Here is a 14,871-nt window from a genome sequence, read left to right on the forward strand (position 1 = left end):
CAGCTAAATTTAATTTTGCAACCTAATAGGGGATGATGATCATAATAATAATTGAATTCTAGCTTTGATCTAGTAAGGTTTTTTTTTTTTCTCCAGAGGTCAGGCCATTAGTTGTAATGGTTAGTCAGTAACTTTAGCATGCCATGTAGATGCTAGTGCAGCTTGTTTCTTTGTACATATGTGTATACTCCAGATGATGACCTTAATGTGAGGGTCAAAACGTCGAATATTTATTTTGGTTTATATTAAACTAAAGTTTTACTCCAACACAGTAGTTGTTTCCATAATTTTCATAATGTATTCTGATCACCGTGTAAGCATGAAGGAAAGGAAACAAGAATATAATTTGGCAAGTTTATTTTAATTTACACTTTTAATATACATACAAAACATTAGAGATACTTTCCTAATAGTGTGTTGGTCCTCCTCTAGCAAATAACAGCCTGTACTCTCTGAGGCATTGACTCCTAGATGTCGGAGGTAATTCCAGCTATGCCTGCTGCAGCATTATCCACAACTGCACCTTAGACACTGGTCCCAAAGAGATTCAATGGGATTTCAATCCAAGGTCCTTAGAGACCACTGGATGGTCCTGAACTCAGATGAATGTTCCTCGAACCATGCCTGGGTGGTTCTAGTGCACTGTTCTGCCTAAACAGACCATGGAAATGTGTAGGTGATTAGCCAGAACATTCTGGTAGTTTGCGGCATTTAAAGGCCCCTCCAGACACATTAAGGGATCTAATGTTTGCTCGCTGCCGCTGCTTGGATCCCCAACATTGAAACTGGAAGTGATTTGTGCTACCATTTGTCTGTACAAACCTGGACAGTCTACATCATCAATGGTGTGCCGATAATACAACCACAATCAAAGTTGCTAAGATCGCTCACATTTACCCATGCCTGGGTGGTTCTAGTGCACTGTTCTGCCTAAACAGACCATGGAAATGTGTAGGTGATTAGCCAGGACATTCTGGTAGTTTGCGGCATTTAAAGGCCCCTCCAGACACATTAAGGGATCTAATGTTTGCTCGCTGCCGCTGCTTGGATCCCCAACATTGAAACTGGAAGTGATTTGTGCTACCATTTGTCTGTACAAACCTGGACAGTCTACATCATCAATGGTGTGCCGATAATACAACCACAATCAAAGTTGCTAAGATCGCTCACATTTACCCATGTTCGTTGATTGTGATATACGGTTGGGAAGTCCCAATGTCTGCCTATTAACTGTCTGCATTGGGGGAATGCTAGTGTCAACTTTCCATCATCTGTACCTCTAATGTTTTGTCCACTGAGTGTATAACCAGGTGAAAAAATCTTTCACTTGGGTTTTTGTCCATCACTGAGCTGAGTCACCACTGAGTTTCCCATCCTGGAGTGATGAATTTATAGTAATCATTTAAGGTCGCCTAATGAGATTGAGTGATTTTGTAGATCACTCAGAGTTTTTGGAGAGACATCCCTACACTTTAACAGTACTTCAGTACAGGTTGAAACTGGCTAGTAGTCCTTCTAATTATACATGTCCGAAAGGATGTATGCTTTGTATTATGGGATACTAAGGCAATTAATGTGAAATCATTAATTGCCTGTATATGTGTGTGTGTGTATATATATATAAAAAGTAGCCTAGTGATGAGGATACTTCACATGCAAGTTTAATTTAATTTATAACAAAGTGAAAAAACTTTCTACTGCACACTATTTCTTCTACATTCTATTCACATTTACAATCAACTCTACCTATCACTTCCCTTATTGGTGAGAAAAAAGATGATCCTTTGCATTTAGTCAACTTTAAGTTGAATAGTCATCATCATCATCAAATTCCTGCCATGTACCCTCAAGGGGTGTACAGGATATGACAGTACTACATGAAAAAATTACATCATTACTAACTTCCTATCTACAATTTTCCTCCAAATCAGTCTGTTACTTGTCAAGACTCCAACATTATCAGATCTTATATTTCTATCGTCTAAGGCACTTTGTACCGTATCAATCCACCTATATCTTGGTCTTCCTCTGGGTCGTTTTCCTGCCAACCTGGTAGAGAACACTTGTTTTGCTAATCTTTCCTCTCCCATTCTATTTAAGTCACCATACCATCTGAGATTAGCTCTGCTAACGCATTCCTGGATGCTGACAATGTCAAGTTCTTTCCTAATATCCTCATTTTTAATATGATATTGCCATTGATGCCATCTGTTCACGCCTCTAATCTTTCTCAGGACTCTCATATCTGCGGTCTCTAGTCTTTGGTCAAGTGTTTTACTTCTGACCCAGCTTTCAGATCCATAAGTTAAAATTGGTTTGATCACAGTCTTGTATACAGCTAATTTAGTGTTCCGACTAATTTCTTTCTTATTCCATATGAATTTATTCAATTGACTTCCCACGATACCAGCTTTGCTGATTCTGTTGTCTATTTCTATATTTAGTTTACCATCTTCAGTAAAAATTGTGCCTAAGTAGCTGAAATGTTTTACTTGTTCCACAGGTTCTCCATTCACAACACAGTTGACATTTTCAATGATTCTGCCTATTTTCATTGTCTTTGTCTTTTTATTGCTGACCTTCATACCATATCTATTACAACAGCTATTCAATTTAGTCAGAGAATCTTGCAGACTTGTAGCGGATTTATTTAGAAGTATAACATCATCCGCATAAAGCAAAGAGCTGACATTAACATCTCCAAATTTTGATATCAGGTTTAATACCACATTCCTTCATAATGTGATCCATATAGATAATGAATAACAGAGAGGATAATGTACATCCTTGTCTCACACCAGATTTAACATTAAACCATCTTCCAGTACTTCCTTCAATTCTAACTGCTGACTCACAACTCCAATAAAGACTAAGTATTGCTTGATATAATGCCCCATTGACACCATATAACTGCAGCGTATTGAATAGCTTCTCTCTTGGCACCTTGTCATATGCCCTTTCCAAATCGACAAAACTTAAATACAGATCTTTGTTATATTCCCATGCTTTCTCGATTATTTGTCGTAAAGTGAAGATCTGATCCTGACAGCCTCTATTTGGCCTGAATCCAGCTTGTTCTTCACCAAGCTTTTCTTCCACAATTCTTCTCAACCGTTTCTCAAGTATGCTTGCATACATCTTGCCAGGAACACTCAGTAGGGAAATACCTCTGTAATTCTCACATTCAGTTTTATTTCCCTTTTTATATATGGTTACTATTACAGCTCTACTCCAATCATCGGGAATTCGTCCCTCTGTCCAGGCTTTCTGAACTATGCAGTGCAGCCACTGTAAGACTCTTATACCACCATACTTCAGCATTTCTGGTCGAATATCATCTACTCCTGCTGCCTTTCAACATTTCAAGCCTTTGATGGCTTTTTCTACTTCAAGTATGGATATGTATTCCTGACTGCATGTCTGGTCTGTGTTTTTTATCACTGTGCTGTCATCACTGCTTGTTTCATTTAGCAGTTTTTCAAAGTAATTACTCCATACTTCAAGGATATCTTTTTCTCCTGTTTTCATTTCACCTTCATCATCTCTAATTCCTTTTACAGCACTCTTTCCTCCATTCCTAAGCTTCTTCAACAACCTCCAGAATATTTTGCCACCCTCTTGATATTTATTTTCTATTCTGTCATCACTGCTTGTTTCATTTAGCAGTTTTTCAAAGTAATTACTCCATACTTGATTCAAGGATATCTTTTTCTCCTGTTTTCATTTCACCTTCATCATCTCTAATTCCTTTTACAGCACTCTTTCCTCCATTCCTAAGCTTCTTCAACAACCTCCAGAATATTTTGCCACCTTCTTGATATTTATTTTCTATATTCTTGCCAAAGTCCTCCCATGACTTTTGTTTAGCTAGTTTTACACACTGTTTAGCTTTCTTACATTTGTCTCTGTATTCTGTAAGAGTAAAAGCTGACTTATTTGCCAGGAACTTTTGATATGCTTTCTTCTTTTCCTTCACTGCCTCTTTAACTTCCTGTGTCCACCAGGGAGTTCTGATTTTTTTATCCTTGCACACAACCTCACCACATGCCTCTCTGGCAGAATCAATCAATGTTTCCTTCAGAGTTTGACACTGAATCTCCAAGGTTTGATTCCTGTTCTAAAACTCTTTCATTTTCTTTTCAATAATCTTTCTGTATTTTAGTCTACAGTTCACATCTGAGAGCTGCTCAACTTTTATTCGCTTTAAAACTTTCTTACATGTTATTCTTTTCAATATGAAATTCAATTTTATCCTGCTCAAGACTAAATAGTGATCACTTCCAATTTCAAATCCTCTGTACACTCTGGTGTCCTGCACCAGGGAGAAAACATCACTATCAACAATAACATAGTCAATGAGACTTTTCTTATTCCTAGCCTCTTCTCTCCATGTGAATTTGTGCACATTTTTATGTTGGAACATGGTGTTAGTAATAACCAGTCCATGTCCTGAGCAGAAATCCAACAGATATTTGCCATTATTATTAGCTTTGCTCTTTTCTCCAAATTTTCCCAAAATATTTTTGTATGTCTCACAATCATTTCCTACTCTACTATTTAGATCCCCAACAAGGACCCCAACTTTTCCTTTTTCATTGTGTCAGTTGCTTTTTCTAAAGCCTCAAAAAATTCCTCCACTTCTACCTTAGTAGAACCTTCTGTGGGACCATAGGCACAAATAAGTCTCATTGTCCAGTTCCTCATTCTCATATTTGCCCACATTACTCTACTTGAGACTGACTGCCATTCAAGAAGATTAGCCTCGTATTTTGTGTTGAATACTATGGCTACTCCTTCTTTTCCTTGATTGTCATTGCCTGAATATAACATTTTGTATTTATTGCTCAGAAAGATCTCACCAGTTTTGGTCTTTTTTGTTTCAGTCACCCCTATTATGTCGATCTGGTACTTATCTAATTCCTCAGCTAGCTCCAATTCTTTGCAATTCAGGCTTCTTACGTTGATAGTACCGATCTTTAACTCTAGTGATGTTGAATTGGGGTTTGTTTTCAGATTTGTTCCAGTAGCTGACTTTTCGCTGTTCGCCCTGGTTTCCCTGGCGAAAACAACGGGGGCCTTGTTTAACCGGGCGACGCCCCAGCCAGCATGAAAATTTGTCATGTTGTACCATCATTTTTTATTTTGGTTTAACCAATAAGAATACAATTTGGTCGGCTAAATCCCAAATTGTCAGCCCATCCTCGTTCGTTCAGTATCATAGTAGATACCCAACAGGGTGCACCACGAGAAGGTGAGGATTGGACATTAGGTCAGAAACCCTGGTCGGTTCTCCGCATTCCTTTAAAGGCTATGTGGAGATCTCCTCTCAGTTATACAGCTTTGACCCTTAAGCACCCCAGTTGAATAGTCATTTTCATATTCTCTGATGATTTAATTATAAAGCTCGATTGTTTATGCCAGTCTGGTTGGCCGAGTGGTTAGCATGTCCTCTCTCCAACCAAGAGGCTGCGGGTTCGAATCCAGGCATGGGCGTTTGTGATTGTCCTACAAACTTTGTGTGGAAAGGGAATCTGCGACACTACCACTTATTATAGCAGAAGACATCATTGCCAAAACCATGTGAGGTATGGCAGTGACCATACGGCATCTACGGACATCAAATGTGAAAAAAAAAAAAATTGTTTATGACGTAATAATATACATATATTACATATTACTATTGAAAACAAATTTCCTTCCAGGAATAAACAGATTCTAGTCTCTCCCCTACCCTTTTACATCATATTTGAAAAATAAAGCACAGTATTTTAAATTTTGTTAAAAATATTTATTTACATTAAAAATCTTTATATACAAAATTTCTGTAAAAAATTTAATTTATTTAATATATTAAAATAACTATAAATGTATCAAATATTACAATATTTATTTACAGCTTTATGCAGTTCCAAGTTTTAGAAATTTCTGCTTCACCAAAAAATTGTTTGATAACAAAGAAAGGAGCACAGTACAATGATAGCCACTGTATTTGGAATTGCCATTGGTCCATAATTAATTATTTCATCAACAACATGGATTTTGGCACCCATATTTCTTTGTGTATAACTCTGAAACATAACAAAAAATTACATTTTTATGCATTATAAAAAGATCAAACACTTTCTATTTAATCTTGCTAAAAACAATTCATAATAATAATTCCTGTCATGCAAGTAATTCCAAAGTTGACAACCATTTTAAATCACAGTATTAACATCATACCACTTTAGTTTACTGTAAATCTAAAACTTATCCAAACTGAAACACATTCAGGAGTAATTCAGATAGTGGCACACACTTTCAATCATCAAAATATACAAGTAACCAAATTAGCATCAAGTATCCAGTTATAAAGTAATGTTTCTGGTCGTCATCTTTACAAAATATTGCCAAAAGTAGTCATCATTACACTGGGCAATAAATTTATAGTGAATTATTAATGTTGATATACATAGAATTAATTATAAATGTAGCTTTGACAACACACGTAAGATAAAAAATTATGAAATTTATCTATCAAGTAGCACAGTCAACTTTTACTACAAATCCAAGTAATAACCAATGAATCAATTCACAATCAAAGTGTCATAGGCACAATTCTATGTTAGGAAATTCACTATAACAAAAGATTCCTGTGGTCACCAGAGGTGTGTAATAATAAATTTAGTTTAATCCTTTATCCAAGTGTGAGCAAACAAAGTTTGCGCCTGAAAGTATCTTCAGGACTGGGGTAAGGCTCCCACTAAAGAGACCTCAATAAAGGTTGAAACTAGTCTCAGTAGTAGCCCTTCCCTTAATGCATATCATCAGACATATCTGCAAGGAGATGTGTTTTGCATTATGGGAGATACTGAGATAGGAGTTATGTTAGCTTGCTCCACCTTTGCAACGAGTTGCCTGGTGTTGTACCACCTTACCCCAGTCCTGAAGATACTTTCAGGTGCAAACTTTGTTTGCTCACACTTGGATCAAGGATTAAATTAAATTTATTATAGTCTAACCAAGTTAAAAAACCAGAGGTGTGGTATAGTGAGTTGACTATAACAATAGCTGATATTTCTCCATCATGATAACAGTACCATCAGAGCATATCGATTTATTCAAACAAAGATACATTAATTCAAATTGCAATTATAATAGTGCCATTTACAAAATGTTATATATATATATATATACACACACACACACACACACACACATATATGTAAATAAGTTTTTTACCTTGGGAATAATGTATATTAGGGTTACCAAGTAATTTTATAAACTTGGTTATTTTACTCCTAATCCCAAGTAAGCAAACAGTTAAGTTTGCGCCTGAACATAGTTCAAGTCTAAAGGTGGTGCAAAACCAGGGCAACTCATTGTAAAGGTGGGTAAAGCTCTGATCACTATTCTTAGTATTTCCCATAATGTAAAGCACATCTCACTAAGAGATGTATACTGCAATACATTATGGGTGGGGTCACTACCCAGACTGGTTTCAACCTTTTTTGAGGTCTCCTCAGTGAGTAGCTAGACCCTAAATACCAAGGTTTTAGTAATACAGAGCCATATCAACTTCACCTATACAAGTCGCTACAAGCTGTTTTTATTTTGAATAAGAATCTCTGGAGGAGATATAGATGTAAATAAGTTTTTACCTTGGGAATAATGTATATTAGGGTTACCAAGTAATTTTATAAACTTGGTTATTTTACTCCTAATCCAAGTTTTGCACCACCTTTAGACTTGAACTACGTTCAGGCGCAAACAAACTTAACTGTTTGCTTACTTGGGATTAGGAGTAAAATAACCAAGTTTATAAAATTACTTGGTAACCCTAATATATATATTTATATTTAAATACCAGTGTGGCATCAAAAGGAAACCATTAAATCTTGGTAAATTCAGAAAAGCAGAATTTACCAACTGTTCATTTATTAAAGCTTTGATGAATGAACAGTTGTATTACAAATTCTCAACAACTGATTTAGTTCTGTCAAAATGCTCAATGATCAAGAGATCTTGTGTAGTTTTTTCATTTTAGCATTTGTGTTTGTTAAAAATAAGTTATATAATTTGCTTTCAGTTTTGTTTGAGAAATACAGTCCTTAATCATGAGGGGAGGGGGATCCAATTCATCACGAAGAAATATGCCTTATCTCATTTGCAATATTAATATAATCATCAGAGTTTACCAATGAAGGTTGAACAAATGTGCTAAAAGGCTAACCATAACAAGTTTTTTCATTTAGGTTCTGGCAATCATTGAAATTGTATAATATATAATCCCTCCCTCCCCAAAAAATGTTATAGTAATGTACTTAGCCATAAATATAGTGATTCGTGTATATTTTTATTATTAAGTCTTATTAAAAGTTATTATTTCTGAAGTGTAACAGAAGATATTTCTTCAATAACACATTTGCAGAACATGTTAAGAAAATATCTCAAAGTTATTTGTAAATAACTATTAATTTTATTCTGTATTCCACTTTAATATTAACTTTATTTAAAATTCAATCCAGCTGGATTAAATGTTGTGCTACTCATGGATGCTGTTCAAAATAGGAAATCTTACAAGATACATTTTCGATTATTGCACATCTATGTACTAGGAAAATGAATTTCTGGTTGGCAGAAAGTCAATTAAGAAATTACTGTATAATACTACTGCTACTTTGTGTGTGTGTGTGTGTGTGTGTGTGTGTGTGTGTGTGTGTGTGTGTGTGTGTGTGTGTGTGTGTGTGTAGAATAAATGAATCAATGGAAATTACCATGTTTACCATGTTATACTGTACATTTGCATATTGCTGATAGTGGAGAAATAGTAATGAGAAAATAAGTTTAAAATAAAAATGTTACTAAGTTCGCTTTTTTTTTTTTTAAATATTTTCATTATTATTCTCTTCTCTTGGTTTCAACATACAAATAGCTGTCTATTGTGATTGCAATTTTAGAAATATTAAAGAACCTCATTTGCAAACTTGATAGCACATTCATCATTTCGTTTATAATATATTTTTTCTCATTCTCACTCTGAATATTTTAAGAGTTAAAAACAAATGGTGCTGAGCTATTCTCTGAAGTTAACAGTACTTACTCATTCATTTAAGGTAATTCCAACTCAAGATCCTAATTACATTTCTGAATGTCAAAGGACTGTTCACATGAAGTTTATATGATAAAGGACAAACTATACTTCAAAATCTCAAAAATCTAAGATAACTTGATTATGAATACTTAAGACTAAAGTTTAGCAGTTCTATAGAAAGCTTCCATAGAATTTTTTTTTTTTTGATAAATAACAAGTTTAATAAAAATAAACAAACATAACCCTACAAGTTTCGTAAGATGTCACTTACACCAGACTTAATCCTATGCCAAGTTTCATCTGCTTTCATTAAAAATCTAACTGCCACAGACCTAGGATATGACACGTGTGGTGCTACAGAACGTGACAGCAACAACTAGCATTGTTCCAACATGTATATAGTAATTAATTTGATATTTTTATTTTGATTACTTATTTATATGTGTCAATTGTGAAGTTCTGATAACATCTAATATGTGTGCAATTAATTGTTTCTAGTCTCTCTCTTTTTTCACAATTTTTGCTAATACCCCCAATGATGTAAGTCTGATGACTTATGAAACTTGTAGGGTTATTTGTTTATTTTTATTAAACTTGTTATTTATCAAAAAAAAAAAAAAAAAAAAACATACGGACACTCAATAACCAGAAGCTTTCTACGTATTTTGATTATATTCACTGACCTGGTAGAAAAGTACATCAGGAGTACTAGAATTAGGTATCCACTCCAGGGTTGCAGGTTCTCCATCATCACAGTCCAGCTTCAACGTATTCCTAAACTTTGGAAAGTTAGGATAGTTGTCAGCTTTACGAGTCTCAGATTTATCATGAAGCCATGCACAAAGCCTGCCAGCTAATGAAAAATTCAAAATAAAATTAGGTAGTTAAAAAAATATAATAATAATAAATAAATAAAATCTTCCTCAATGTCAAAGACTTTTTAACAATTTGTTAAGATTTCATTTCTTTTTAGGGAGTTACTTTTTATGTTTTAATTCACAGGAAATAATCAAGATCATTCTAATTATCTGAGTGCATACTTTCCTTTTAATCTGATACCAACACTGAGAAAATATTTTGATGGGAAAAAAAAAAAGTTTAGGGGTGCTTAAGGGTCAAAGCTGTATAACTGAGAGGAGACCTCCACATAGCCTTTAAAGGAATGCGGAGAACTGACCAGGGCTTCTGACCTAATGTCCAATCCTCACCTTCTCGTGGTGCACCCTGTTGGGTATCTACTTTGATACTGAACGAACGAGGATGGGCTGGCAATTTGGGATTTAGCCGACCAAATTGTATTCTTATTGGTTAAACCAAAATAAAAAATGATGGTACAACATGACAAAATTTCATGCCGGGTGGGGCGTCGCCCGGTTAAACAAGGCCCCCGTTGTTTTCGCCAGGGAACCAGGGCGAACAGCGAAAAGTCAGCTACTGGAACAAATCTGAAAACAAACCCCAACTCAACATCACCAGAGTTAAAGATCGGTACTATCAACGTAAGAAGCCTGAATGGCAAAGAAATGGAACTAGCTGAGGAATTAGATAAGTACCAGATCGACATAATAGGGATGACTGAAACAAAAAAGACCAAAACTGGTGAGATCTTTCTGACCAATAAATACAAAATGTTATATTCAGGCAATGACAATCAAGGAAAAGAAGGAGTAGCCATAGTATTCAACACAAAATACGAGGCTAATCTTCTTGAATGGCAGTCAGTCTCAAGTAGAGTAATGTGGGCAAATATGAGAATGGGAAACTGGACAATGAGACTTATTTGTGCCTATTGTCCCACAGAAGGTTCTACTAAGGTAGAAGTGGAGGAATTTTTTGAGGCTTTAGAAAAAGCAACTGACACAATGAAAAAGGAAAAGTTGGTCCTTGTTGGGGATCTAAATAGTAGAGTAGGAAATGATTGTGAGACATACAAAAATATTTTGGGAAAATTTGGAGAAAAGAGCAAAGCTAATAATAATGACAAATATCTGTTGGATTTCTGCTCAGGACATGGACTGGTTATTACTAACACCATGTTCCAACATAAAAATGTGCACAAATTCACATGGAGAGAAGAGGCTAGGAATAAGAAAAGTCTCATTGACTATGTTATTGTTGATAGTGATGTTTTCTCTCTGGTGCAGGACACCAGAGTGTACAGAGGATTTGAAATTGGAAGTGATCACTATTTAGTCTTGAGCAGGATAAAATTGAATTTCATATTGAAAAGAATAACATGTAAGAAAGTTTTAAAGCAAATAAAAGTTGAGCAGCTCTCAGATGTGAACTGTAGACTAAAATACAGAAATATTATTGAAAAGAAAATGAAAGAGTTTGAGAACAGGAATCAAACCTTGGAGATTCAGTGTCAAACTCTGAAGGAAACATTGATTGATTCTGCCAGAGAGGCATGTGGTGAGGTTGTGTGCAAGGATAAAAAAATCAGAACTCCCTGGTGGACACAGGAAGTTAAAGAGGCAGTGAAGGAAAAGAAGAAAGCATATCAAAAGTTCCTGGCAAATAAGTCAGCTTTTACTTATGGAAGTTATTAATGATGTAATTTTTTCATGTAGTACTGTCATATCCTGTACACCCCTTGAGGGTACATGGCAGGAATTTGATGATGAAAAAAAAGTTTCATCCCAATTCTCCTAAACCACCACATTCAACCACTTAAACCCATGGATTTATAAAATCTACCATTTGTGTAGGAGGGAATATTGTGAATGCTTGTGTAAAATTGGTGAATTTTATATTTTGTGTTTTCTTTCTTAGAAAATTAGTGTTTTATAGTATATTATAATGGACTTTCATGTTTATAGAGTATTTACTGTCTTTATAACATATTTTTATTGTAAAATTGTAATATTACATACAGCTGTAAAATGGTGCCAAAAATGAAGACAAAATGGGACAAATGTTAACAAGAACATCAAAGTAACGAACAAGGTCTTCTCCACTAAAGACGATACTGAGGAGAATGTTGACAATAATTCACAGGGGGAATAAAAAAGTTCTTCAGAAAAATGGAAAACAACAAAGCATGGAATCAGGTAAGTTAGTGCATATAACAAAAATCATGTAAGTAAAATGGATTGTAAGAAGAAGGATGCTATTTGGTATGGTAACTCTATCATAAAAGACACCATTGATGAATAGGTTATAATAAAGTTTTCCTGGAGTAAAAATTAAAAATATAGCGCAAGAAATTGAAAAACAGAAAAACAAAGCTCTAGACAGTCTAGATAGGACTTTAATTTCGCTCACGTGTTTTACTTATCATTGCATTGTATTTGTGTGTGTTGTTACAAAAAGTTATTTGTAATCCCTGAAGATGTCTCTGTGACTGAGATGAAATATTGGAAACATTAAAATTAGTTTTAAATCTTTCTCAGTGCTAATAATATTCCATTAAACCTCCAACATGAATTCTTCACAGCACTTAAATCTCAACACACAGAAAAGCAAAGCAAAAGAGGTAAACAAAGTTTGCGGCTGAAGTATTTTCAGGACTGTGGCAAAGGTGGTATAAGTTCTCATCACTTGCCTTAGTATCCCATAATGCAAAGCACATCTCCTTGCAGATGTGTATAATGCTATGCATTAAGGGAAGGGCCACCACCCAGGCCTCGATCCCTATTGAGATCTCATCAGTGGGAGCCAGACGGTCTGGGTGGTCCCTTAATGCATAGCATTATACATGTCTGCAAGGAGATGTGCTTTGCATTATGGGATACTAAGGCAAGTGATGTGAAGTCATACCACCTTTACCACGAGTTTCCCCAGTTCTGAAAATACTTCAGGAGCAAACTTTGTTTGCTTACACTTGGATAAATGATTAAACCAAATATATAATTGGTAGCATAGCCAAGTGAAAAAACTTCCATCATCAAAAGAGGTAATTCTGGTAGGTACTAACAATGTAACTGGCAATAAATTCAGTATAAGAGAGGATGTGAAAAGCTTGTTGGAAGAAGCGAGAGTGAAGAGTGATAAAGTAAAAAACATTAGTATATTACCTGGATATTATGGAAATGAATTACGAAGAAGGGCCATGATGGCAAACAATTTGATGAGTAGGCTGTGTAGAAGGAATGGATGTGTGGAGTGAGTTTGAGGAAAGAATGGTTTTGTATAAGAGGGACAGTCTACACTCAGATATGTTTGACATTAATTGTGTCATGCAGACTACAGCCAAGTGCATACAATAAAGCTTGCAGGTAACTTATGTCTGTACATGAATACTAGGCATATCAGAAACGCAGGAGTAGAGTATGTTGCCTTGGTTAATTATTGAGACCTCAAATTGTAGGAAATTTGAGACCTCAAATTGCGAGACATAGAAGAAGCAGACATGCTAACTGGTATTGAGTGCAAAGAGTACAGTATTTTTAGGAAGGGTAGGAGAGGAAGGTGGGGGTGCTAATGATATAAGGTGATTTGAATCAGTTGAGACCTATGAGTGCAATACTAGTAACAGTTTTTCATGTAGCAGTGAGTTTGAAGTCATCTGGGGTGGAGTCTAAAAAGATCTAATACATAGTGGAGTGTTGTTACAGACCTGATGGATCAGTTGTTAGCGGCGAAGAAATGCATCATTAAATAAAGACGATGGGTGCAACAAGACTATTCATAATGAGGGACTTTAATTAACTGAACACTGATTGAGTAGCTATGAAATCTCATGAGAAGAATGAAATTGAATTTACTGAGCTGTTGCAAGACAACTTCCTCAAGAATGCAACAGAAGGAACTTGAAGAAAACAACAGAAGGATCAAAGAGTGTTAAATCAGATTATAGTGTCAGAGGGGAAGTTTCAGTTAAGACATAACTATTCCCTCTAGTTGGTGACAGTGATCAGGCAGGACTCACTGGAAAAAATTATGAAAGTTCCATTCAGGAAAGGTTATATGCTGAACTATAAAACAAGAAATTACGACCAACTGAGGCATATACTGCATTCAGCACAATGGTATCAGTTGCTGGATGGGAAGAATGTCGACAATGCATGGGAAGCATTTAAAAAATACTTACATGATGCAATATCAGAATGTGTCCCAAGAGTTCGAATATTAAATAGGGTAAGAGTGAAATGGATGTGTAATCTAATTAAGCAAGAGATTCATAAGAAAAGAATGATGTGGAAGGAATACTGTGTGCATAAGGATGATGTCAGTTATGAAAATTATAAGCAGCAGGCCAGAAGAGTCAAGTATTGTATGGAAAGAGTCTGAGTATGAAAAGAAACTAGCTCTTCAAGTTAAACACAACCCAAAATAATTCTATTGTTATACTGCAAGAAAAGAAAGAATGAATTTGAAAGAATAAAACTACTGAATGCAGATGGTATGTGGGTGACTGATGCAGAAGAGATTGTTCAACTAATTAGTCATTTTGCTAAAAGCTATCAACCTGGTATGTGCAACACTGAACTCACCACTACCTCTTCGCTGTATGAAGAAACTCGTGTATGAGGAGGGGGTACTAGAGCTGTTGCACATACTGAATAAGAATTCTGAAATAGGAACTGATGGGATATCAGCATGGATGCTAAACGAGTGTTCAGCTGAACTGGCTATTCCTTTGAGGCTATGTAATTTGAGTCTCACAACAGGGAAGATTCCACAGGAGTGGAAAGAATGTATGGTAATCACATTGCACAACGGTGATGCAAAGACTGATATCTCCAACTATTGACCAATCAATATCTCAGGAGTGGTAGTGAAGATCTTGGATAAGTTGGTTATGGCTCGCATTCAAAAATTAGTTGACAGAGAATTTTCCCAAGAGTTCGAAT

General features: G+C 35.4%; 1 protein-coding gene across 1 annotated transcript in view; it reads right to left on the reverse strand.

Annotated features, from left to right (window-relative positions):
- Nucleotides 1–5,866: 5,866 nt before the first annotated feature.
- The window catches only part of LOC150107134 (protein Skeletor, isoforms B/C-like), a 248,695-nt gene continuing 239,690 nt past the window's right edge, over nucleotides 5,867–14,871 (reverse strand). Inside the window, exons 15-16 of the mRNA XM_090391017.1 lie at nucleotides 9,757–9,926; nucleotides 5,867–6,068 (exon numbers count right to left, since the gene is read on the reverse strand). Coding sequence (XP_090247143.1) covers nucleotides 5,931–6,068; nucleotides 9,757–9,926 — 308 coding nt within the window. The 3' untranslated portion in view covers nucleotides 5,867–5,930. The remainder of the gene's footprint in view (nucleotides 6,069–9,756; nucleotides 9,927–14,871) is intronic.

This window comes from Typopeltis vanoorti, chromosome 4, assembly GCF_054136105.1.
Source record: "Typopeltis vanoorti isolate ZY-2024b chromosome 4, IOZ_Tvanoo_1.0, whole genome shotgun sequence".
Classification (NCBI taxonomy): Eukaryota; Metazoa; Arthropoda; class Arachnida; order Uropygi; family Thelyphonidae; genus Typopeltis; species Typopeltis vanoorti.